Source organism: Ascidia mentula, chromosome 9 (assembly GCF_947561715.1).
Source record: "Ascidia mentula chromosome 9, kaAscMent1.1, whole genome shotgun sequence".
In the NCBI taxonomy this organism is placed as follows: domain Eukaryota; kingdom Metazoa; phylum Chordata; class Ascidiacea; order Phlebobranchia; family Ascidiidae; genus Ascidia; species Ascidia mentula.
Genome location: NC_138574.1, coordinates 1,211,422 through 1,237,395, shown reverse-complemented (window position 1 = coordinate 1,237,395; position 25,974 = coordinate 1,211,422). Strand labels below are relative to the sequence as shown.

Below are 25,974 nucleotides of genomic sequence, written 5' to 3'. Positions count from 1 at the left end.
TGTTTGCTTCATAAAATGTGTAAGAGGGGGGGTACAGAGGTCATTAAAGTTCTTATCATGCCATTGGTTGCGGACGGTCTTACGCACGCAGCAGCACTTAAAACGCTAGTTCTAAGCAGTACTTCTAAACCTTTTTGTATTTTGCGGATTTACAAAGTTTCAAAACTTCTTTTACGGTCCGGTGCATTCATAAAATGTGTTGAAAGCGTCTTGCAAGTGAATGGATGTGGAATTCGCACCAGAAGAAATTTGTTTATTGCGAAAATATTTGGGAATTTACAAAAAAAATAATCATCGCGGACTGACTGTTGGGTAGCACTGGCTTAAAAATAGATATTGTTCCTCACTTACTGAGGGCTGCTAAGTCGACTCACAGTGGGAACGAACTGACCTTTGTGACCTCTGACGCTGTAGTAGCACTTCGGCTAACGCTAAACAACCTAACCTCGCCACGTATACAACTGCGTGGATAATGCACCCCTGTGGTTGGAAAGTTGGATGAAATCTCTGTACGCGGGAAGTAACTGCTGAGTTTTCCACGTAGCTTTTGGGTGTAGTTGTTTGAGGTGTGTCGAGACTCTCGAGTATATCTGCTAGTGTGAGTGACGCCACGTTGGTGTTGTAATCGCCTATAATCGGTTTTGCAAAGAAGGCGTTAAAATAAACATCTCCCAGCATTTGGATATCTGTCTTTGACTGCGTGTGTGCACGCCGAAGAATTTTTATTGTCTCTATATGCGGTGCAACACCCGCATACATTTTTAGCAAAACTGGCACTATTTCTTTTAGTTTTTTGTTGTGTTGTCGTGTTTTAGCCAAGATTCGTTCCAAGGCACATCATTGTGTTGAAAATAGACTTCGCACCACGTCACCATGTCAACCGCATCCAGTGAATCGTCGGTCTTGTGACCACACCATATCTTACATACATAATCATGTTGGAAATGTTTGCCTTTCGATATCAGCTGCTGGTTTCTGCTTCACGTTATGCGACACGCCCCTAAAATGTGGCCCAAACCGCTCATCTTGGGTCGTCACGTCGCCGTGCCCTGCGTCAGAACGTCAAAACCGTGTTCAGCGGAGTTGGCCGTGTTGTTAACATGATAGTGAATTCTGCTCCCGTAATAGATAGTGCGGTTTATTACAACACAGATTTAAGTTGCGGGGTAGCCGAGACAGAGCAGATGCAGTCATGCCCTCGGTATAGGCATTTCAATCAGGTATAGAATATTAAAATGGATTACATGATATTCTAACTACTGTTTATATTTGTGCATGCATTTAATAAGTTCAAACATTGGCAACAAAGAAAAAAGAGATGGAATTTTGTTCCCCAGTCAAAGGTAGGATATTAAAAAAAAAAACTGAGACTTGTGCTTATTCTGCTGTTGTTCGTGTATTATATATCAAACCTTATACGGTTTCAAACCGCGGTATTCAGAAGGCTTTTGTTAACACACAGCGCCACGCGACTCCTGTCAGCAGCTAATTGTGGGCAGTTTAGATTTTCCATTGTGAGGAAACGGCCCTCGGTCGGTTTACAACCTCAGCTTGTGCTTTGTGGGGCCAATATGTAAGGGTCATAGTTCATGACCTGTTTGTTGTGTGTTTTCATGCACCATTAGCTGACAAATCGTTTCCTCAATTTAGCTGTTCCATTGTAACGTGATGTTCGTCCATACTTCATGGGACAATCGACGGGCAGTACAGGAGGCGGAAGGTTGAGGAAAAGTGGCTTATATGAATTAATAGCTTCAAAATTATAGCACCGCGTTTTGTGATAACTGCGCATGTCTATTACAATTTGCATAAATAATGCGAGGATTAACATAGAGTAAAATTGATCTGCAGTAAGTTGGAAAATATTTGCGTTTTTGGGGTTGAAAAAAAACTTTTCTGGATATCTTTGTTCTTCGGAGACAAAACGAACAATTATTTGGTTGATATGTTCGAAATTTGTTTAACAGATAGACGGACATAGAATGGGTGGAGGTATTGTTAGTGAATTCATCTTGGTTGAAAGACAGTTTTATAAAAGGAGAAGTTATTCATTATTCACTATTGTGTTGTCTTTGTGAGCTTTAGAAGTATTTGAATATAATCGTTAATAGCGTTTTATTGAAATTGCATTGCAACGTCCAATAAACTCCAGTCCAAGCAGTTAACGACGCAAAAACGCCCTCGGGTCAAACGAGTTCGTCGAATCACCGTTTCTAGGGCAGCAAAACAATCGCGAGCATCTGGCAGCATTTGCAGTGAAATCGCTGTGGTTTGAAAAACGATTAGAATTCTTGCAACCGCTCCTATACTGGAACCCAAACATGTAAACACGAGGTTTCATGTGTTGGTTGCGCGTAATGTGGCCATCGCTAAAGCCAGGACAACGTGTTCGCAATGCTCAGATCATTGTCGCTAAGCTGTTGATAGGCTCATGAATGCTTAGGTTGGAATATTTCTAGGTACGCTCTTGGTACGCTCTTGGCACGTTTTAAGGATTTACGTTGTAAGTCCCTGCTACGTCGGTATTGTGAGTTGGTAAGTGTTGATGCTGACACTTTCGGTGCTGTTTTAGTCAAGGATTTTATGAATGAATGAGGAAATGCAGAGAGGATCTACCAAACTGTTAGGTTTCCATCACCTAATTTGTTGTATATTGGTTGTATTCTTGTGCAATGCAGTTACAGCGGACAGATAATGTATAAATAGCTTTACAAAGTAGGTGATAAAGTTTAGCGTGTACTGGATGGTGAAAATGTGTTTATGACTTCATAGTTGTGAAGGTGCCAATGTTAATGATTAACATGACGTGAGATGGAAGGCTGTCAATGCCACAGGAACTAAGTAACGCACTTGTTAACACCATGTGTACTTATACTAACGTTACCTGTAGCCGGATGAATTTGGGTCAGGGGGTCAAATTTGTTGCTGACTGTACATTCTATCACGAGGATATTTAAACCCAACTTAATATTTTTATCAAACGCACCACTCGTCCAAGTGATTTTCGCTTTCGCTCGGGATTTGGATTCAGCTGCATATTTGCCTACACCCTGGTAATGACATGAGGTTCTCTCTATGCTTACCATGATAATGTATCTGCTAACCACGCCAAGTTGTGCAGGTGCAAGTAAAACTCAGGGCCTGCCCAACTCGGCGATTCCGTTACGCTTGGGAATGTAGATAACAGGCCTCACACTCACAGTGGCTGTCTGCAACTATGCTACTGCTAAGAACTGTTCTGGTATTTCTCGTTTAATTGGTTTTGTTAAGGTGAAGTTGTCGTTCTTCTTACACGATTATTGGCGGTAATTCTTAAAAGTAAAGTCGTACTTTTAATACTCCTACATGTGGTTGATCGTAAAGTCGTACTTTAAATACTCCTACATGTTGCTATCGTAAAGTTCAAGTTATAGCTATGGCTGGTTGTGGGTCTACCCAACCCCTACTTAATGCTTACTGCTGTCAGCTTCACTAAGTGTGAGTCGAAACAGACGACCCGTTTCCCTCCGTGGGAAAAGATTATTTCCGAGTGTCACTCACTTAAACAATCAATCTCCCTGACCTATATGCAGTCAATCCACTGACCTGTGAGGTTCCTATCATGAAAGTTATGAAAGTTGTCATGAATAACAGTAACCTGGACAACGCGGCCTCTAGTTTTTGACGGACTTAAATTGGTTGTTTTGTCGTTGGACAGGAGTTACTTTGAAAGGTAAAATGTTCATACTTTTGCATGTAGTTTCTTCGTTTGTTGAGTGCAGGTGGCAAATGCTTACATTCGAAATTTGATGCGTGCAGATAGTTTGGAAACCACTGTATTTGGGAGAAATTCGTAGTGTAGTTGCAACAAGAGTGTGAAAAGCTTTGCGGTGGAGAAAGTGCGTTACAGGATTATGGCGTTGGTGGTGAAATGTGATCTCATGGCTAAATTCTATATAGGGCTGGAAAAATCACGTTTTAATTGTCTGGATTCATGTAGGAATAAGTTTGTTATGGCGAAGAATGTGGGTGTGAACAGTCTTTCGGATTGACAATTTAAATTGGATTTTGAAGGAATTTCGTTCGTGGCGTACTGCTTCACGTTAATAGGATCTCCATCTAAAAATCTTGAAACCCTTTCTCAGAAAGTCGATATTGAAATCCGGTTTTGATGCAAAGTAAGCAAGTTAATTTGAAAACGTGATGACCAACCAAACACGTTGTTTTCAGTTTAGCTTCAAGCGTGATTGGTTTTTCCCTTCAAGCCGACAAAAATATGCTGCAGTCTTGTGCATTCCTCTTCAATCATCGAATGTTGTTAGTTATATGCACACTACATAACATTCATAACATGTGAAACTTAGGCAATATAAAGAGTGGTATTCCCTTTAAAAACGTTTCAATTAGTTTTTGTCGAATGTGTTGAGCCATAAGCAATTTATTTGTTATTATTTCTATGTTCGTATATAACTTGGGGTGTTATCTCCTGTTTGTTGCTTTAAAAAAACGCGCGTTTTTTAAACAAACCAATCGCTGTCGACCACCCCGTGTGTTGAAGTCCCTGAGCATGTATCATGAACATACAAGGCCCGCCAATGACCTAATTTCCTTCAATGGAAGGCCCCTCTTATCTCTACCGCAAGCGGCGCGTCAATAGCCGGCATTAGTATCTGTTATGAGTGTTCTACTGCGGATGTGGTTGTGACGTTCACTGGGTTGTGACTCCTCCCTTGTCTACGTATCGGCATTTTGCTCGACCAACACACTTTGTTTTTTTGTGAAAGAATCCATTGATCTTCATATTTCTTGATATAATGCTCTGACATTGTGGGTACATGATGTGCGTTTTATGGGATAAGCAATTAACGTGTTATCAAAATTGAAACTATTTTCCTGTAAGTTTATTGTGGTATTGGTTTGTTCTGCGTTAATTTGGCTAAATTTGTCAATGCATCTCTAAACAAAAACAAAATTTGAATAATCACAACGATAAAGTCAAAAATTAAAACACAGTTCATCCTAACACGGTTTTTGTATTTTGATCTTATGACCCTTGTTGCAAATTGTTGCAGACCTTTGTACATGTAGAGGTTGGCAGTTGAGCCAAAAACTTTGAAAAAACGGGTCGGCGAAGACATAATATTTACACAACCTAATGTTACGTTCCGTATTTAGCTTTTCAATAGATGTAGTTGTCAACACGACTCGTCCTTCTTTTTACGTTTTTAATATTTGTGCGTTAACTACAAATGAAAAGGTGCATCACGCCATTAGATTGTGTACCGCGTTATAACGACGCAAAGCTTTTACTGTGGAAGAGGTTTTGATAAACATGTGGATAGTGTAACACTGCGTATTTTTGGAGGGTTATAATTAGACGTATTGTTGACAATTCTGCTGTCATTCGTGCTCCAGTGAAAATTTCCTGTGTTTGACAAATAAAAGTGATTTGCCAGACTAAACGCGAGAATTTGAAACACAATACTGGATAATTGGGGATTCTTAAAACATAGCTGACAAAACTGCAGGGAGTTGTTGGTGGAGTTGTTCACAGACTAGTTAGTCTTTGTTTTGAGTCAAAGTTTAGTTTGTGGAAGATATTTCATACAGTAATTACCCCTTCACTGCTGGTTTCCTTTGACAAGTCGCCGTAGAACTTTTTTGTTGACAAACGGGGTTGCTGGGCACCTTTGTGTTGCTCGATAACGAGCCGCCTTTTTCACTCCAATTTTAAACGCATTGTTGCCGATTCTCGCTGCGGTCTAGTGAAATGACAGCTAGCGTTAATTATTCCTATTATCACGCAACGCCGGGCCATTTGAACTGCCTGTGGGCCTGCAGTGGACAATAACTCGCCGCTTTCACTTCACAGTTTCTGCGTCCCACCAATTAGCGCAACCCTTATTGTTGTGTGAAATTATGCTCACTCTACTCTCTGCAATCTCACCGCTGCAAACTGAATTAAACTCTCCTGGCCACACTTTGCGTTAGCCTGAGTGATTGATTATCAATGTAGTTGTAGCGTCTGCCAGGTTTTGGTCTGTTGCATATGTAAAGTAGGCTGAATGAGGTCATGGTACATATTATCGTTTGAAACAGGTTGTAAGGTATTTTGCAGTTTGCAGATATAGTTTTGTGAATGTTAGTGGCAGAGGTTTTTACTGTCCTGTACATTTTTTGCCGCAAAACAGAGACAATTTATGAATATTTTTTTGGTTTTAATTTGTGTAAATAATCTTGCTTGCTATTAGGATAGGTTAATATTAATAACACAACACCAAGGTGCATTGCAACAACGGTTATTAACATTACCAACAAGTAGGTCAAGTATTCAATAAGATACCTAAACTGTTTTTGTATAATGGAACAATTAAGAAAATCTTTTTCAAGATATGTGGTAACTTATGGCATGTTATATTTATTGCAGTGCTGGTTGAGGAGAGCAAAGTACAGCCAGATCGAAACCACAATTCAAATGCAAATCGACAACGAAAGCAAAACAAGGCAGTTATGAAAAATCGTAGACATTCTCGGAGGGATGATCGTTACAGATCAGGTGGGTGCTTATGGTAGGCTGGATATGTTTGTCCTTCAACTAACGTTGGCTTAACAGCCTTTTTTGGTTAAATTAGAGGTTGCTTTAAAATTTATCCTAATATTAACATCATAAGGTTATCATGCAACCTACGTTAGCAAATACAATTCTCTGCCAACTGCATTGTTTTTTGCATTCGTTTGGTGAATTTACAAAGTTGTCCAAACACACTTTCATACCTAACTTTTTCCTCCAGATGCTCACTCTGAAGCAGTACTTGCAGCTTTGGCCAAACACAAACCAAAGCGAGTTCCTGTTTTGCCCATTCCTGTCAAGCGACAATCACTCATGGTCCACGGGGCAGAAACTAATATCGACAGCTCAGGTTGGTCGATTGGCCGTGAAATTTAATTGACACCTTATATAAAAATCTAATAAATTTAAAATCTGTGAGAATGTGGTAATGTGGTGGTATGGTGCATGGTACACTGTCACCTTGCTATGACACTTGAAAGACATGAGTGTCTGTCGTCACATGCCTTTTGGTCATTTAGGTATCACATATATATATTTTTAAAAAATTCACTGCGGAGTGCCAGTAGGTTCAACTAAGTGTTATATTTGTACGTTGAAATAACACAACACAATGTGTATTTTGTGAAAAAAGCAACTACGCAAATAAACAATACACAAAAAATAAAATAACACGGGCACATTAAAGTCAGGCACGGAAAACATATATGCATGTTTGAATTTTAGTTGTTCTTTTTTTTTAAAAAGTATGAATTGTTTTGTTAGCTTTCATAGTTAGGAGACTTACCTCACATTACTTGCCTGTTGATATTCAATCATTTTAGTCACCACCCCCAGTAGAACAAATAGCTTTTATAAATACCTTGGACAGGAAATAGCACAGAGGGAAGTGACCTGGGAAATAATAACTCCTCAAAGGAAGACATTTATAACTAGAACATATAACGCTGATAACAAATAGATTGTGTGTCATGGATATTTTGTTTGTCACAAATGTTCCGTGCCATATAATTAATCATTCAACCATCATAAGATGTTTGTTGGATAGCCATTGCCATCCTGCACATGTAACTTATATAATTTTGTATTTAAAAATTCAAACAGAGGTTGTAAACCCAATGATTTCTGTAATTTTTATTTGTTAGAAAGTTAGATCGTGTCTTTTACGTTTTCTTGTTGTGAAAACAGAAAAAAAAACAGAAAAAAGGACCTGAATTCATGAAATATGGGATGTTTTTGTTAATAATGTAGTGGGGGCGATTTCAAAGGAAACAACTTAATCTAAATCTTTTATCTTTCCTCCAGACGATGATCTTCAAACTGATGCTTCGACTGGAGATGATGACGGATCGCTTACAAGAAGAAGTAACAACTCTTCATCGCCCTCTAGTACGGCGCCATCTCCGGTGACGAGCCAGAGGGTCCCTCCTCCCCATTTAAATCTAAGCGGAAATATTCACGGAGTGAGTCAAGTGTGTTTTGTACAGTTTAGGTGTTTGTAAAACATGCTACATTTAATGGCATCTTTATGTAAATTGCTGTAAAACTGTAGATTTGCATTAAAGTTGTATGCATCCCTTACCCATTATTTAGAAGGCCTGCATATATCCATGTCTGTGGTTTTACCTTTATTATTTTCAATCATTGATCTTTTGAGTATAATAAAGTGTCTGAGAGATGACGTTGTTTGATGTTTCATGGTTTTCATGTATGTAGCATACCAATATAAATTATATTCAAAATTTATAAAAAGCATAGAATTTTAGTTATATATCATATATTGTCCATGAGGATCACATTTTATACTAAAATATACTTTTTTCTACGTTGTATTATCATCAGATTGTGTCTCATTTTGTGTCGTTTACTGTTGGCCACACTTTACAGTCTGTAAAAGGTTCTTACAAACATCACAAACTTTATGTGCCGTCATCATACTTTGTACTTTTCCAAATGCCCAAATTTGGTCATAAATAATTGATAGCATCCACTTTAGTCTCACACTGAGTGGTTTCTACCCATAATGCATTATTCACCTATGTCTTTTTTCTTGCCCAATGAAGCTAGTTTCCTTTAAACCTTGGTTTATTAACACAGGAAGCTTTTAGACAGCCATTAATTACCACTTGTTTCCTCATTATAATGTGATCTTAGTTTAACTTTATCGCTGGATTTTGGAATTCCTTTGTATATTTCATGAGTGCAACTGCAGTTTTAACTAAAATTGAAATTACTCTGATCTTATTTTGACACTGAATGCTTTATGTTGTTTATAGTGTGTTGCAAGCATTTTATATCCAAAGTTGGACTTTTCCTTTAAGCAAATTCAAACCAATTTTATGTATTTTTCTGGACCATATTAGGACTTGAAAATGGTGGCTTCTAGTGTGGAATTCAATATCTGTGTATGTAGAGCATTGTCCAGAAAAAAACCTTTACTTTTTATTATTGTTGCTTGGAGAGAGACCCAACTTTTTTCCCTCCATGTATAAACAATGTATTGTTGTCTACACAATTAGAAACATATTATTTTTTTGTTGAAGTCCAACTCGAAGACGCACGAAGAATATTCTCCAGATACTCGACCTTTCACCATTACTTCCTCTTCAACCAAACCTCCTCCAACTCCACTGACAAAGAAACTGGCTGACATCATGCCTCAGATTCTTCCTGGTGCGTTGCTTTCGGTCATGGCCATGACTCATGTCACTCGCACTGTCACATGATAAACTTGTTTGTTACATCATAGTATGTGATGGTAGATTTCAGGGGATTTTGTCATGTAACATAGTTAATTATTGACAATTTCTTTGTGACAAAGGTACCATTTTTGTTAATTCTTAGCAAAATAACTTTTTTTAAGTTAACTATTTTTATTATATGTTTTCTATCTAGGGAGTCGTCCATTGTCGCAAAACCTGCCACCAGATGTCGCCAACATCACAATGTCGTCAAACTCTTCGTTACCTCCGGTTTCTTCGGCAAGCAACTCCGCTCTCAACAAAGCAGAACTAACGGAAGCTCTACAGAAGAAAATCCTTTCTTCCCGACCTTCAGTTGGAAGCCTTCAAGATGAAGAAGGTGAAAATAATGTTGGAATTTATACCAGTTTCATCCTGCAGGCTAACTTGTCTTTCATAATTTAAGTTCATTTTCTTTAATTTGCCGTGTCAGTCTCTGATCTATACCAATAATACTTGCTGGTGCACTGGTTTTGTAAGAAACAGTGCACTAACAAGCATTATAGGCATAATTTAAGTTGTATGTATTTGCATATGTTTTGTATTGTTAATTCTGATTTTGTTTTGATGAAACATTCTGATTTTTTCTGTGTTGAATAAATATTTCAAACTGTAGAATTTACTTTTACTGTTAATTTAGTACGTTTTCTCACCTAAAGTTGGGACACAAATAAACAAAATGTTTTTAGATGAGAACATTGCTGTAACCAAAGTCTCAGCTAAGATTCAGCAGCTTTTACTCACGCTGAAGGTAAGTTTCAAACTTTGCAAAAGAAAAACCTGCCTGGTTACCACCAGTGCAATCACTGCATTCACATATGTTTCTTGAAAATCAAAAAATGTACAAAAGGTGGAAAATGCTTGTAAATTTTATCATGTCTTTATGTGATTTGGTGGACAAAACTTGTTAATGTAGCCAGCAATTGTAAAGTTATGAATGAAAAATATATTAGAAATGTCATAAGGTGATTGTGTTTCCCAACATTTTGACACAGGAGAGAGTTCCTGGAGGGATTTGGAATGAATCTGTTTACTGTATTGACTTTCAGGTCACATTTTGCCCTTGTTTTTGTGCTGACATTATTTTCGCCTCCTGTGAAACTATTTTTCACCCAAACTTTTCCCTTTTCTTAAATTTTCAAACACCTAATTTCTGTAAACTTCACCAGTCTGATTCATTTTAAAACAACCATTTGTTATTTGCTGTATTTTGCAACAACTTAACTTCTTATAGGCTTGCAAGAAAGCCCTTTCAAATAGCTGACAAGCCCACATGTTTAAATAAGGGATACATGTTTAAATATGCTGTTTCAAATGACCTCGCAGGACAAGGGGCCACAAAGATAACAGGAGAGTCAGATAACGTAAACATCCAACAAACCTACTTGTAATGTTTAAAACTCAACTACCAGAGTTTTTAAATATAGTTTATTGCCTTGAAACAGTTATCGAACCGGTTACACCAGGAAACACATGTCTGTGTAGTCACTGTTTTGGTACAGTGGGACCCAGTGTGTTTGTAACAGAAATTTGGGCAGAGTGTGTTTTCCACACAAAGGCTTTTCACATTTAACCAGTAAATTGGGTTTAATTTTTTATTTATCTTTGTTTATTTTTTCCTGCCCAAAAAGTTGTTATTTCGAAAGTTTTTAAGATGCAAAAAACTTTACAGATAACATAAATGTCATGGTAACCAACTTTTCCAGCATGGTTTTACGTTTAATTTTATTCACAATTGTTTTCATTATCCAAGTTTGGCCTAATTTTTAAACAAGTTTTGTTTGTGCTTTAGCGACCGAAGAAAAAACCATTGGCCGAATACTTCCAAGATGAACAGGTAAAAAAATCAGTTGTAAACCTGAAAAAATAGCTGTATATTGGCTAAATAATAATGTCATGTGCAATAATTTTTTTTCTCTGGAGTGTCTATTGCATTATTCTTTCCAAAAGAAAAAATTGTGGAGCACAATAGTTAGTGAATTAGTTTTTTGATAGCAGATCATTTTGTATAATGTCAGTCACCACAAACAACAAGTATTCGGTTAATTCTTTGAATAATGATAAAATAGTTCTGGTACATTCTATTTGCAATTTTATCAATACACATTTCATTTCAGGAGGAATTACTGGAGAACACACCTGTCGACGAAAATGCACCAAAACCTGAGGGTCCGGTGACTTCTGTACGCGATGGTGAATCTCTACCAAGCCAGTCCAATATGCCACACTCAATAGAGGCAGCTATACACAGGTTGGTATTGCTATGCATTTATCAACTGCGAGTTACATTGATTTTTTACCAGTCTCCCAATACATATTATTTTCACATTAAATTGATTTCTTCTGGTACAAAGTGTGTGCTGTGCTTTGATAATTTTAAGGGTAGTTGTGAGTTTTATTATTATTTTGCAAGTGCAAAAAGGTTGATAACCACTACATTAAGCTGTCTTAAACAGCATAGAAAATATGTACATTAGAAATGTCTATTACATAAGCTAGGACATGTTTTGTTATGGAAAAAATGACTTTGCATTTCAATTTTTTGTTCCTTTAGATAAGTGTGCTATAATTGAGCACTCCACTTGTCCGTGTATTAAACCTTTCTTTTAAACCCTTGTATTTATTTAGATGTGGAACCGCAAATCCCAAAGCCCCGTGCTTGACATCTGTCGATTTGAACGGGAAGACAGCGTACACCCTCACATATGGTAGGAAATTATGGGTCGCGGTTTGTTACGCATTGTTGAATTGATGTGGGTTTTATATGAAATATTTTGGTGTTTGGGTGAATAGTTTTACAATTGTTAGTTCATGATAGCCACTGAAATAATATGTAAGAGTTATTTTGATCACATCAAAAAGGTTTTATATTTTGTTAAAACTGAACAGGTTCCATGTTTTGCTCTTCTTTGTTAGTAGAAATTTGGTTGCTTTTATGATGACATAAAACCCTGAGCTGAGCAGATGTGATTGTGTAATATATTTACCATGGGGAGATTTATTGCCAAACCTAAAACAAAATTTATTTGTTTGTGGTCAAAATAATTTAACCGTGACATCTGCTGTCGTTCTACACTGCCTACAGGCCAACATAAGAATGTATTCCTAAGAAAATAAATATTGGTAAAAGCTTTATTATTAAATAGAAAAAAAAACAGTTCACATTTTTGAGATATATTTACGAAAATGTGTAAACTATTGATAATCGTAAAAAACAAAAATGAAACTTAGGAACCCAAATCATAGATTTAAGTATGACTTCAAACTGATGATGGCATAAGTTATTGCCGAAACGTCTTAAACATGACAATGTTAATAAAATAAAACTTGTTTTACAGGAAAGTTGTTAACTCGCATGTATCGAGTTGCTTACTCACTTCTCCACAAGAGAAATGGACTTGAAACTGGTCAACGTGTCGCTCTTGTCTTTCCCAATTCTGAACCTGTACCGTTTACTTACTCCTTCTATGGATGTTTGCTTGCTGGTCTTGTGCCAGTGGTGGTTGAAGTCCCCATGGCATCTAGTGTGAGTAAAGTTGTTGCTTTTAATGTCACTGATATACTGAGTAAATGCAAAGGAAACGCACTTTGGTGGGATATAGGCCAACTGCATCATTTGGCAAAAAAAATTAGGAACATTGCTAACTTGTCAACGAAATGTGATTCATCTTATGTTTATATATTTATAGAGTCTACTGTTGGCATTGCAGCCTTATGGTTTTGGAATGTGCTTAACAATGCAAATATTTCCTAATACACCTAATTTATGTGGTTTGTGACAGAAGCTTGCCAAGTATCAGTCAACCTGGCACAGAGTGTTGTTTAACTTCCAATTTTGCAACAGGATCCTGGCAGCTCCCAACTTGGATTTTTGCTGGGAAACTGTGGTGTGAAGGCAGCACTTACAACAGAACACTGTATGAAAGCTTTGCCCAAAACAGAGAGGGGGGAGGTGGCTCAACTTAAAGGTGCGATTTAGTGGATTCTTTGCTCAATTTTAAAAGCAATAAAATTTAGTGTAATTTTGTTTTTGACACATTTTATTGTTGGAAATTCCATAAAAATGATCAAAGTATTTTAACACTGGATCAAAACCATCACAAATCAGCAATTTACCCCACCAAAAACACCTGTCCATATGAATTTTACTATTGATTGAACATTTCTGGTTCAATGGCAAATAAAAATATATTTCTGCCCTTTTCAAGGTTGGCCGCATCTTCAATGGATCATGGTTGATTCCAGGAATCTCATCAAACCACCTTCTGGGTGGGAACCAGCAAGAAACTCCTCGGCCAATCAGCTCGCTTATATTGAGTACAAGACAAATAAATTGGGGAGTATGGTGGGCGTCGTCCACACCAGATCACAGATTCATCGGCATTGCAGGTTTTTATATAATTTCCTTACTCTTTTTGGCTTTTTAGAGAATTTTTTAAATTTTTTGCAACAGTTTTTATTGTAGCAATGCTGAACTCTTTTTATACATGCGTTAAATATTCGTTTGTATGAAGCAGCTTTGTCGAAAATAAACACTTCTGTTTTTGCTGTGGTTTATGTGGACATTCCCGTGAAAAGCTCTTTGTTTATCACAGATCACTAGTTGGGGCGTTACGTTACAACCCAGCTGATATTATGGTTAATCTGCTTGACTTCAAGCGTGGAATGGGACTCATGCATGGAATTCTTGCTGTAAGTCAACTCTTGAAATTTTTTTGAAATGTTTTGATGTGAATTTGACAGTTTATTTTTAATGTTGATCTGAGCAGTTAAAAATGAACTATTTTTCCTCTGCAGAGCATGTTCAGTGGGATGCATGTATACTGCATTCCGTATGCTCTCATGAAACAGAACGCCATCCAGTGGTTGAACATCATCACAAAAAATAAAGGTCAGCTATGTGTAAAAGCTCGACCGTGTGATTGTCATTGCAGGAAAGATGTTGGTATAGGTTCAGCACCAACAAAAATGAGCATAAAAAAACAATTTTAAGATTTAAATTCCTTTTAGACAAGTGTCACCATGGTAATGTTACCAAATCTCATATTCCTGTTTTTGTTGTAATAGCTTCCATAGCATTGGTGAAGTCCCGTGACCTCCACTGGACTTTGGCCATGCAGAAGGACAATATTAACGTAAGCTTGAAGACTTTGAGGATGTTGTTGGTGTCTGATGGAGCAAATCCATGTGAGTTACATCTTATAGTAGTCCATAGCTTAAATAAGTGAAGAGTAGATTTGTATCAAGCGGTATTTATCGAAAAATAACTATTTTTGATTAAAAATATCTTGTTTTCCATTCAACTTTTTTTTTACTTTCTTTTTAACAACACAATGTAGTAATATAACCCAAATATTTTTAGATAAACTTAATGTTTTTTATTTTTTGTATTACATCAAATTCCATAATATTGTAATTATCAACATTTCAGGGTCAATTGGATCATGTGACATGTTTTTGGCTGAATTTGAGCGGCGTGGTCTCAACCGTGACGTGATATGTGCATGTGCTTGGACACCTGAAGCTCTCACTGTTGCAGTGAAAAGGTGAAAACCTGTAGTTATATCTGTTGGGTTCATTAGTATTCAGAGCATTGTCACAGGGATATAAGTGCTTGAATGCACAATTACATAAAATTATTCCAAAAAATGTGCTTGGTTGTCTTTTTTTGAATGGGCTTTATTGTGTGCTTTCAAATAAGTGTCTTTTGTGGTTGATGAAAAAAAAGTTCCCCTGAATTTTTTTTAACTGTCTGTAAATGTATATAGTTTAACTTAAACTGAGCTAAATTATAACTTTATTTAACTCATAATACAGGGCGAATGTACCAGCGAACAGAACAGCGTTGTCTCTACATGACATGTCGTACAACGTGTTACACGAAGAAACACCAACAAGCCAAACTCCATCAGTTGTGTTGCAAGATTGTGGAACAATTTTACCCGGCTGTAAGTTTGTTGCATTTATCTAAGATGAAACCACAACAATAAACCCTCTGCTGTCATTTCAACATTCTTTAAGATTTGACTTTGTGTTGTTTTTGCGTGACTCCTTACCTCAAACATGAGGTTTCGAGTTTGGTTCTTAAACTAAAAGGTTGAGGACGACTGGTGTATAATATGTTTGAGGTTATTTTGTGATCCCAAAGTGATATCTGAATACACAAACTATGAACATAATTTCATATCTGTCCCTATTCTGAAACCCAAGTTACACAAATATTTCACACAATATCTTATTTAGGTAAAGTAGCGGTGGTGAAAATCGACGGGGAGCCCGAACTTTGTCAAACTGATGAAATTGGAGAAATCCTGATTTGTTCCAATCCTGGTGCAGAGAATGCTTCTCTTGGTTCTTGGTATTATGGATTGAAAGGAATTAGTGAGAGAATTTTTAAATCTCACCCTGTCGATGAGAGCAACCACAGACGCACAGAGCGAGCTTCATTTATCAGGACTGGGCTTGTCGGATATTTAAACCCTGTAAGTTTTGTTTCTTTATTAACATTGTCAGTAGTAAAGTAAACCGCTCTTTTCTGGTATATTGGCAAAGTTGAAAAAGACTGATTTTTTTTCAGTTTGTAAAAATCTTTGTAAGTTTCCCTGCCTTGATCAGGATTTTACAAAACTTTTGTTTGAAAAAAATAGGAAATCAATTTTTTTCGATCATGCCAACATACCAGAAAAGATTTTGCCACACAAGACTGATATGTTCAATTTCCCAAACATGCATTACAAGCTTGTCATGCTTTTTATTCACTTAAATTTGCTCATAATATTCCATTCAATTCCAGGGTGGAAGAGTGTTTGTCACGGGAAAAACTGAGGGTCTGATACAAATATCTGGCAGGATTCACAACGCCGATGATATCGTTGCAACTGTTCTTGCCATCGAACCCATCAGATTTGTATATAGAGGAAGGTATGTCAATGTCCTTAGACGTGTTTTAAATAAACAACTTTTAACACAAAAACAATGTGTCTGAAACTGGTAAATAAGTTCTCTTTGTGAAAATAGTTTCCAAAGTTGGGTAAGTGATCCTGGATTAAATCCTAATTAATCCAATTGACTAGATTAAATTTCCAACAGAAAGTGTAAATTGGATAAAATCGAAAGGCCTGATATGGAAAGGATAATTGTATCAACATTTGGATGTCCATTGATAAACGTGGTCATAACATACATAGCCGAAAATAACATGTATATTTTTACTGACATTCTTCACCAACAATGTGAAATAACACTCAACCAGAACCACATGGTCTATAACACTTGAAATTATTCACAGGATTGCCGTGTTTGGAATACCGGTTCTCAAAGATGAACGTCTGGTGGTTGTGGTTGAACAAAAACCTGACTGTGGGGAGGAACAGTGTTTCAAGTGGATGAGCAACGTTATACAGGTGGGATATCTTCACAACTTACATGTATTTATTGTGTAAGCTGCATTGCTGGTTGCACCTAGTGTGGTGTCCAACAGATGACAGTGATTGTTTCCTCACCACAAAGTGGAAGTCTTTGCTTGGCCGTTTGGTCAGCAAAGTCGTCTGAAAGGCACAGCAGCTGAACTGATGAAACCTTACAGGTCGAAACAGTGGCCATCTGTCTGCAGCTTACACAATTAAATTTTTTCTGTCTTTATTGTTTTTTTGTGTGTAAGTTTTTGCTGAAATACGTATAACATCTTTAATTTAAACTAAACTGAGTGTCTTAATATTCAGACTGTATGGCCTTGGCAAACTGTCTTCAAATAGAAATGGTTAATTTTAACTTAAACATATCTCAAAATAAAAATTTGATTTGCAGGCTGTTGAAGGCATCCATAATGTTGGGGTATATTGTCTCTCTCTGCTGGCACCTAATGGCTTACCTAGAACTCCACTAGGTGGGGTACATCTGTCAGAAACAAGAAGTCGATTCCTGGACGGTGACTTACGTCCTCGTAATATTCTGATGAGCCCTCACCAGTGTGTAATGAATCTTCCTAAACCAAGACAGAAGCACAACGACGTTGGTATGTTCAACCTCAATTGTTATGTGATGAAAGTTTTTGACTAACTTTTGTTGTAATTTTCCCTTTAAAAATATTTGTTGTGCTCCTTTGTTGTGGTTGCAGACATCAAATAAATTTCCACCAAACTAATTGTTTGAAGTCACATAAATAAAGTAAAAAAATCTACCATAAATTTATTGATATTACCAACACAGTAATGTTTCATGCAATTGCATGGTTTGCAGGCCATTATTCCTATAGTTCATCTATAGTTTTTGACACAACACATATTTTTGTAGGTGCTGCTTCCATTCTGCAAGGTCAAGTTGTAACCGGTGTCAGACTGGCTGAATCAAAAGGTCGCTCTCTGGCGCCACTGATGGAAGAGGAAGAAAGTTTTGAACGCACAAGAAAGTTCCAATATTTGACAGAAATCTTGAAGTGGAGATCACAAAGTACCCCTGATCATGTTTTATTCTCACAAATTGGTCCCAAGGTTAGTTTATTTTTTTTTAATGTAGTAAGCTAATTTTACTATTTAAAAATAATTATTTTCAAGACTATGATTGTAATTTTAATGACTATAAAAAGGTTTTAAATTATGTATTAACTAAGTGTTGTAGCTTCTTAATATGTTTATGAAAACCTCATCAGTCAATCTGAAACATGTATTTTTTTCCTAAGAAAATAAAAATTAATTTAAAAATTTTTTAGACAAAATTAAAGATTAAAAAAATAAAACTTAAATATTTTGACCAGGGGTCGATAGCTTCACAACTGACGTGCATGCAACTCCACAAGAGGGTGGAGAGAGTTGCTCAACTTTTACTTTCACCTCCCAACCAACACGGGTTGGTTCCATTATCGACCGGAGATCACGTAGCTCTAATGTTTCCTCCCGGCATTGATCTGGTCGTTGCATTCTACGGTTGTTTGTACGCTGGATGTGTGCCTGTGCCTGTAAGACCCCCACACCCTCGATCACTCGCTGCTACTCTACCCACTGTCCGCAAAATTATTGAGGTTTGTTTTCTATTTTAAATAAAATTCATGTTTTATGTCAATTTCATGTAGTTGTGCAATTGGCAAAAGCATGTTCCATCTTAAAACAAGCCTAGCAATGTTATTTGAACGACTTTTTGTTGCATTTCCAGTTAAAACACTCACACAAAGCATGCAAACTTTCAAAAAACACTGTCGGCAAAACATTCAGAAATTCATATTGCTGTAAAATGACTGAGAAATGTTGTGGTTGGATACCCACCCATTATATTACATCATGACTAACCTTTGTTACCAATGTCCTAAGCTGTTGCACTTACAATCCAGCCCAAAGGCCAATTCCTCCCGCCTATTAAGCTTTTAAATCCACCAAAATGTAATTTTACCAAAAATGGCCACAGAAAGTAAAATCTCATTATTTATTTACTTTTCCCAAATTTTTACTCAGAGTAAAAAAGTTTGAAAAACACTCCCCTAAACCACCTCCACTGTTTACAGATTTCCAAAGTGGTCACAATCATCTCATGTGCCTCCGTAATTCGAACGATCCGATCCAAAGAAGCAATCTCAACCCTCCAAGCAATCCACATCATAACATGGCCTCCTATGGTTGATATTGAAGACTCGCCACGGAAACGCATCCCCATCAACTACCGACCTCCAACTCCCGAATTACTTTCTTACATCGATTTTAGCATCACCACGGCCGGAACACTTGCTGGTATAAAGGTATGAAGGTCAAGGTCAAACATCGGCTTACATGATAGTGGAATTGCGTAAATTTCTAGAATTTTATTGGTAAAACCTAGCTATGACATGTGTGTTCAAAGTTTGGTGTTTTTGCCATTCTTAATATTTTCTAAAATGTTAAACATTCTATTCTATGTTTTATGTTTGAGTGGCTTATGTGTGGACGTGTTATTGGCATTAAAAGTGGACTTCGCAATTTACCCGCGACAATAGAAAACCTATCAGTTAGACATTAAAAAGTCGTAACAACTTTCCTTTGTCCTTTGGCAACTGTATTCGAAACTAAACAAAAAAGCTTTGAAAGAATATTGTTTGGATCATGCCAATTTTTTTACCTGATGATGGCATGAATTATTGCCCAAACATCTTAATATAGATAAAAAAAATCAGCTCTTGCTGCAATAAGCAAACCTTTTTGTTCTCAGAATTGTGCGTAAACTTTTGGTATTGAAGCTTTATTTAAAAAACACATTTTACAATAATTGTTATGTTTTAAACAGATGTCACATTTCGCTGCTAGCAACATTTGTCGTTCGATGAAACTCCAGTGTGAGTTGTACCCGTCGCGGTCTGTTGCATTGTGTCTCGATCCTTACAGTGGTCTTGGTCTTGTGCTCTGGTGTCTGAGCAGGTATGTCTTGATCTTAGTTTGTTTTATCAAAAGGCTTTCATCACCTTATATTTGGTAAATATTTTGTCACTTTGTTGTGTTCACAATCAAGCCAAAACAGATTGTTACGAGATAATACCTTGACAATGTGGCTTTGTGCTTACACAAAGTATTTGCAAAAAAATCAGATTTTGTAAAATAAATATAACCATAGAAGATAAATGTAGGATTTTTCATTGTTCTGTCAATTTATATTTGTAAAGTGTATCTGTGTTGGATCTGTGGTCCAAAAAACATCACAACCGCTCAGAACATATCTAACTATCATGATTTATTGCAGTGTCTTTTCTGGGCATCAGACAATCATGTTGGCTCCGAGCGAACTTGAGGCTAACCCACAGTTGTGGTTGCAAACCGTGAGTCAGTTCAAAGTACGAGACGCTTTCTTGTCATACGCAGTCGTTGAACAATGTATGAAGGGACTTACTCACCAGATCATGACTTTTAAGGTGGGATAACTATACGAGTTATTTTGTTGAGGTTTTTAATCTGTTTTAATTCAGATTGACAAATTAAGTGTAAAAATAAATCGTTGAAACTGTTGTGCTCATGTGAAATATATACATATTTTCTTTTGACCTAATATTACTATATGTCACTTGCTACAAAGGTTGAAGAAAGTCTTACTTGGTACTTTACTTTTTTCTTGCTTTAATGCCACAATTTAAAAAAAGCTGTTGTTTCTTCTCTATAGGAGCGTGGGATGTCTTTGAGCCACGTACGAACTTGTGTGATCGTGGCAGAGGAACGACCGAGAGTCCAGCTTACAAGCAACTTCACAAAACTGTTTAAAGATCTCGGTCTCTCTCCCAGAGCAGTTTCCACTACATTTGGTTGCAGAGTAAATATCTCTGTCTGTCTCCAGGTAATTTACCGTCTAATAAAATTGACCATAAATTGCTTGACTCGACAACTCGAGGTACTTTGCAGATTTATCTGTTGAAATTGAGGTCTGGGTCATGAGCCATTTATAGAGACACTACAAAATATTTGTATAGAACACATTATCATTGTACCTGACCACTCTGTTTGTTTCAAAGAAATAAACTTTAAACACAAATTAAACATTTGTGGAGCTGCTTGATACAACCCCTCTCTTGGGTATTTAAAGATATACAACTTTCCAAATTTAAGTAGACAACATCCTTTAAAACAAATCCAGAAAAGAGTTCTACATTGTTTTATTTTTTAATCTGTTTCCCTTGTTTGACTTTGTGTTTTTGTGCATTGTAAGCCTGCCAGGCTTGGCATTCTGTCGGAGCAAATTATATCGGACGAACCAAATATGGTATGATGTCAATGTCCTGTCATTGTGTGTTTGATTGTGATGTCATTTGTTTGTTACCATGATAACACCACCAGAGTGCTTTGTGTCACAAAAACCATTTATTTCGAAGCTACAGAAATTGTATGTTATACTGAAATGAATAACAAAAACTTTCAAACAAGTTAAGCCCTCAAGTGATGGTTAATGATGTTTTCATTTATTATATCGACACTTTAATCAAAATTTGTGCTTTTGAGAGTTGAGGGGAAAATTTTCAAAGAACTTTTTTCCTATGCGGTTTGTACTTGGAAAAATATCTTTGTTTGTATTCATAGACTGCATAAGCTTCGACTTCATAGCATGGCTAAGAATGCTGCGAGCTCATTTCTCTGAGACAGATCTTCTCTTAACATTTTTTGTTAAAGTTTCCTGCTGTTTTTGCAATGAATATATTTGTGGTGTGCAGGGTGCGTCATGTCCGGACCCAACAACAGTGTACGTTGATATGAGAGCTTTACGCAATGACAGGGTTGCTCTCGTTGAGAAGGGATCTCCCCACAGTCTCTGTTTGATGGAAACTGGCAAGGTTTGATTTTGTCCTTGTATTTTACACCTGATTTCCCTCATCATAATTTTGACTAGCATTGCTGAATGTTTAACACATCTTAAACTTTGTTATTAAAAAAAAATGATCTTTACAGTGATTTTATAGGCACTTTCTGAACTTGTTTTAAAACAATGTCTTCTATTTTGCTTTTGCACTTCAAAAAATATATGTTTGTTTTCAACAGATTTTGCCTGGCTCAAAAGTTGTGATAGCTGATCCTGATACATTGGGTCAGTGTTCAGATTCAAGATTGGGTGAAATCTGGGTTAACAGCGGCCATACTGCTCAGGGGTATTTTGCTGTGTACGGAGGGGACGGTACAGACTCATACCAAGATCATTTCAAGGTGAGTTGACATTGTTTCTAAAAAAGATGCATCTTTTCTCACACTGTAGATTTTAAAATACACTTTGCATGATGATAGAGGAGAGTTGTAATTTATGTAAGAATATTGATTTTGGTTACAGTAGCTTCAATACTACAGTAAGAATTCCCAAAACTAGAGAGTTTCTTTTTAGTAACAATATTTGTGGATTAATGAATTAAATTATCAAAAAAAAAACACTGCAGAACCTGTATCTGTTATTAAAGTATGGACAGTTACGTTTAAAAACTATTTTTGTAGGCTTTCCTAAAAACTGGGGACACCAAGACCCAGTATGCCAGAACTGGATTTCTTGGCTTTCTCAAAAGGACGGATCTAACATCCGCTACTGGAGGTAAGATTGTGGCTTCAACTGCATCTGGTTCAGTGTTAAACCTTCCATGTTCACAGAGCGACATGATGCGTTGTACATTGTTGGGTCGCTTGAGGAGACGTTAGAGTTGAGAGGAATGAGATATCATCCGATCGACATCGAGAACTCCGTGATCAGATGCAGCTCTAAAATATCTGAGTGGTGAGTAAAGTTTCTGAGTGTGAGAAAAGGGTCTTCAAAAACGGTTGATCTACAGGGAGAAGGGGGTTAATGCAAAGGGTTTTCCAATGTCACATAAAATACAAGGTATATCTGTGTTATTGCACAAACTATTACATAAGCTCAGAAGTTTTTCTGTTCAACAACATATCTAAATCAGATGGCTTTTGAACATGAAAAGTAGCGAAATATTTTATTCATTTAAAGGGACGGCAAACTAGGAAAGTTCAGATAAGTTTGTAGTTCTAAACCTTGACTTTTTTTAGTGCTGTGTTCCACTCTACGAATCTCCTAGTGGTCGTGGTTGAGTTGAAAGGACCTGAAAGCACTGCCCTTGATCTTGTTCCATTGGTGAGAAAATATAACAACAATCCGTGTAGATTTTTTAATGGCTACAAATTGCAACTTTGTCAGAGAATGATTTGGATTAAAAAATCTGTTTTGAGTTTTTCTTGGTCATAAGCGAACTGGGAAGTCAGCAATGTGAACCTTTATCTATCATTTACCCAAAGAATTACTTGAATGTAACCTTGATGAAGATATATGACTTAACCTTATAAACATCTGTCGACCACGCTTGTGTTGTCCACCACCACAACTAGTTTATTAACATAAAAAACAGCAATAATAATTGAAACACAATCGCAGGTGACCAACGTTATACTAGAAGAACATTATTTGATTGCTGGGGTGGTCGCAATTGCTGATCCTGGTTCCATTCCCATCAACTCCAGAGGGGAGAAGCAGAGAATGCACTTAAGGGACAGTTTCTTGCAAGATCAACTTGATCCAATCTATGTTGCATACAACATGTGAAACGGTAAGTTAAACTTAATGACAAAGCTACACCATAAAATAGTTACACAAACTTATGCTTATCATATGCTAACTTAATACAATGGCTTTGACCATGTGCCTTTTGCAACAGTGTTGTCAATTTTTGTGTTTAAAGGTTTCTGGAATTCCTCAACTCCATTTTTTGGATCCTAAATTTTGGTACTTGTTAGTATGAAGAGGCAAATGATGGTACTAACCATCCTATGCAATATCACATGGTAACCTAACACTGAACATCAAACCACATTCACATCATCTGAAGCCATCGCTGACCCCCGTGAAGCACTAATTTCCACCGAGACAGTTATACGTCAGAGATGCATTAACTTGTTGTAACGCTGTACCCAACGCATGCCCGCGAAAGTATTCTTTCTGTTCATATTTTTTAATTTATTTGTTTTTACTCATTTTTTTCTTTGCATTTTAATTTTTCTTTTAATTCTTCGCTTGCTTTTAAAACAATGGTTGATAATTCTTATCTCTGTGTGCACTTTTTGGCATTCGTGAAGCTGCTAATGTTCTGTTTGCGTGGTGGAACCGGTAACACACACTACTATATTATCGCTACACAAGCAAAGGTTGCCTATTATTTCTCTGTTGCAGTGCTCGGCCCTTTTCAAATGCAGTTTGGTTGTTGCACTCGCCACTTGCAGCGGCACAATTTCCGCTTGTAATAAACAAAATTCTAAATGTTGTTTTTTATTCTGGCCTCGAGCAAAAGTATGCAGGAAAAACTATTTTCTTGGTTCTATGCTGTATTAGCTGAATGGACAAGGTTAAATAGCTTAGTTAAATGCGTCCATAAACCTCTTCTCATATCCCAAGTTTTCTGGCTATTGGTTTTCTACTACTGACATTTCATACTCCATATCTTATGAAGGAACACAATGAGACAATACCAACCTCATCATGTAAGGGTGTTCTCGCTTCTTAAATATTCACCGATGTCAGCTTGGTGGAAAGCCACAATGGACATTGGATCAGCTCTTCTACATTCAGTTGTTGATTTTGCTGCAACTCCAAAACCCTGGAACAATTTTTTTATGTTTAAAAAAGGACAATCCACATAAAAAATGCTAAATTGTAAGCTTAGGCTGAAGAACAAATGTAATGTTTTTTAAAGCATGCGGTATGACTGCACTTATGTTGAAATAATGCCACCAAAGGTGGATAAATGCATGTGTGAAAAATTACGGCAACATAGGACTAACATTAAGACAGCGGTCCAAGAAAAAACAGATTTACAAATATTAGGAGGCTCAAAAAGTTTGGGAAACCCTGGACTAAATCGCTTACCACAGGAACATCAGCCATTGAATAAATGACGACCCCTTGATACTTGGATGTGTTGTCTGTTATTCTGCCCAATCCAGATTTCAAAATGTGGTTTCCATAGAGGAATGACTGCTCAGAACTGGGTTTCACCCAGATTTTGAACTGGAATTTAAACACACAAGTTTATACATGTCCACCAATAATTAGTAAAAAAAGGCTTTAGGACAGGTGGCACTAACATGTATGCAATAATTGTTTCCAAAAAATAGGTGGTTAGTGGCAAGCTTCATGAATCAGGTTGGAAACCACTTTTTCAAGGTTTTAAAATTACTGATGTTCAATATTTATTAAGCGTTGTTATTGAGTTGAGCCTAAATTTTGGGGACTCCTTAATCAAAACTCAACTTTGGTTAAAAATGGTGGTGTTCATACTTACTTTGGCATATGGAGCAAGGTAGTCTAGGGAGGTTATATGGAGTCGGAATTTCTTGGTTTTAGTGAACTTTCCAAAACAAACTCCGAAGCTGATCAGGTTTTCCCTGCAGACATTGGCCGCACGCTTCATGATATCTTCCGACACATAATAAACTCTTTCCTTGTGGAGTCTGAAGCAGTACATCCCATCCGGTCGGTCAATCAAGGACTTAATGTTTTCCCCGATGCTAAAACACATTACAATAAATATAAGTAATGCAATTCTGCAGCTTTAAATCATTTAAATAATGACCCAGCTAAGAGCTAAGGAAAGAAACAAGCGAAACTGTTAATCAAAGTTTAAAGAAGGAACCAAAATATAACTCAATTCTATGTTATATATATTTACTGATCAACACAGTACTTACTACTTCGAAAGTTTTTCAAACATTATCTTGGTTTCTTCTTCTGTTAAAGGCCGCATTTTTCCGACAAGTCTTCGTACGAAAAACAGGTTTGTTTTGCAAGAACACGTGTTGCAATTTTAGAAAACTTGCTAGAACTCAGAAAGGTACTTCCCCGAAAGATGATTTACAAGACCAGTAGGGTTTTTTTAACTTTATTTATATTTTTGTGGTGTTGCTTTTTATGGTGGCCACTGTAAGGTTGTTACAACAAATTAAATGTTTATGTATTTACAATACACAGCAAGTTTAGGAATAGTTTTCTATATGCTTATCAGCGTGATATCTCAAAGCGGAAATGACATTCAGTCAAATTTGTATTTTGTTTGTGTTGTTTTATATCAAATATTACGGTGTAAAGGTAATGAGTACCAACATATTTTTATCCTTTGAAAAATACACGTGATTGTTAACATTTTATGTTGTTTATCAGTACTATTTGTATAGTGAGTAAACTGCAGTCAGGGCTGCCGTTTTGACCAAATAGGTC

General features: G+C 36.7%; 2 protein-coding genes across 3 annotated transcripts in view; one reads left to right on the top strand and one right to left on the bottom strand.

The window, feature by feature from the left end:
* The window catches only part of LOC145913987 (disco-interacting protein 2 homolog C-like), a 31,169-nt gene extending 7,131 nt beyond the window's left edge, over positions 1-24,038 (top strand). The window contains exons 3-38 of one of the 2 annotated variants that reach the window (XM_083001758.1): positions 6,407-6,535; positions 6,771-6,899; positions 7,853-8,010; positions 9,091-9,220; positions 9,443-9,628; positions 9,978-10,039; positions 10,284-10,337; positions 11,081-11,125; positions 11,406-11,539; positions 11,917-11,996; positions 12,627-12,814; positions 13,133-13,256; positions 13,497-13,677; positions 13,884-13,980; positions 14,086-14,179; positions 14,356-14,475; positions 14,720-14,834; positions 15,106-15,236; positions 15,532-15,770; positions 16,082-16,209; positions 16,577-16,691; positions 17,095-17,302; positions 17,581-17,777; positions 18,041-18,304; positions 18,782-19,012; positions 19,534-19,664; positions 19,984-20,152; positions 20,398-20,568; positions 20,938-20,991; positions 21,437-21,556; positions 21,762-21,923; positions 22,203-22,296; positions 22,353-22,476; positions 22,761-22,845; positions 23,143-23,314; positions 23,447-24,038. In XM_083001758.1, coding sequence (XP_082857884.1) covers positions 6,407-6,535; positions 6,771-6,899; positions 7,853-8,010; positions 9,091-9,220; positions 9,443-9,628; positions 9,978-10,039; positions 10,284-10,337; positions 11,081-11,125; positions 11,406-11,539; positions 11,917-11,996; positions 12,627-12,814; positions 13,133-13,256; positions 13,497-13,677; positions 13,884-13,980; positions 14,086-14,179; positions 14,356-14,475; positions 14,720-14,834; positions 15,106-15,236; positions 15,532-15,770; positions 16,082-16,209; positions 16,577-16,691; positions 17,095-17,302; positions 17,581-17,777; positions 18,041-18,304; positions 18,782-19,012; positions 19,534-19,664; positions 19,984-20,152; positions 20,398-20,568; positions 20,938-20,991; positions 21,437-21,556; positions 21,762-21,923; positions 22,203-22,296; positions 22,353-22,476; positions 22,761-22,845; positions 23,143-23,310 — 4,817 coding nt within the window. In that variant the 3' untranslated portion in view covers positions 23,311-23,314; positions 23,447-24,038. The remainder of the gene's footprint in view (positions 1-6,406; positions 6,536-6,770; positions 6,900-7,852; positions 8,011-9,090; positions 9,221-9,442; positions 9,629-9,977; positions 10,040-10,283; positions 10,338-11,080; positions 11,126-11,405; positions 11,540-11,916; positions 11,997-12,626; positions 12,815-13,132; positions 13,257-13,496; positions 13,678-13,883; positions 13,981-14,085; positions 14,180-14,355; positions 14,476-14,719; positions 14,835-15,105; positions 15,237-15,531; positions 15,771-16,081; positions 16,210-16,576; positions 16,692-17,094; positions 17,303-17,580; positions 17,778-18,040; positions 18,305-18,781; positions 19,013-19,533; positions 19,665-19,983; positions 20,153-20,397; positions 20,569-20,937; positions 20,992-21,436; positions 21,557-21,761; positions 21,924-22,202; positions 22,297-22,352; positions 22,477-22,760; positions 22,846-23,142; positions 23,315-23,446) is intronic. The other variant, XM_083001759.1, reaches the window with a different exon arrangement.
* Positions 23,152-25,590, bottom strand: LOC145913990 (60S ribosome subunit biogenesis protein NIP7 homolog). Its single transcript, XM_083001762.1, has 5 exons — positions 25,449-25,590; positions 25,043-25,268; positions 24,628-24,768; positions 24,235-24,358; positions 23,152-23,288 (listed from the first exon to the last, which is right to left on the bottom strand). Exons 1-4 carry the CDS (start codon positions 25,502-25,504, stop codon positions 24,239-24,241), a joined length of 543 nt encoding a protein of 180 aa, XP_082857888.1. The 5' UTR covers positions 25,505-25,590; the 3' UTR covers positions 23,152-23,288; positions 24,235-24,238.
* Positions 25,591-25,974: the final 384 nt, after the last annotated feature.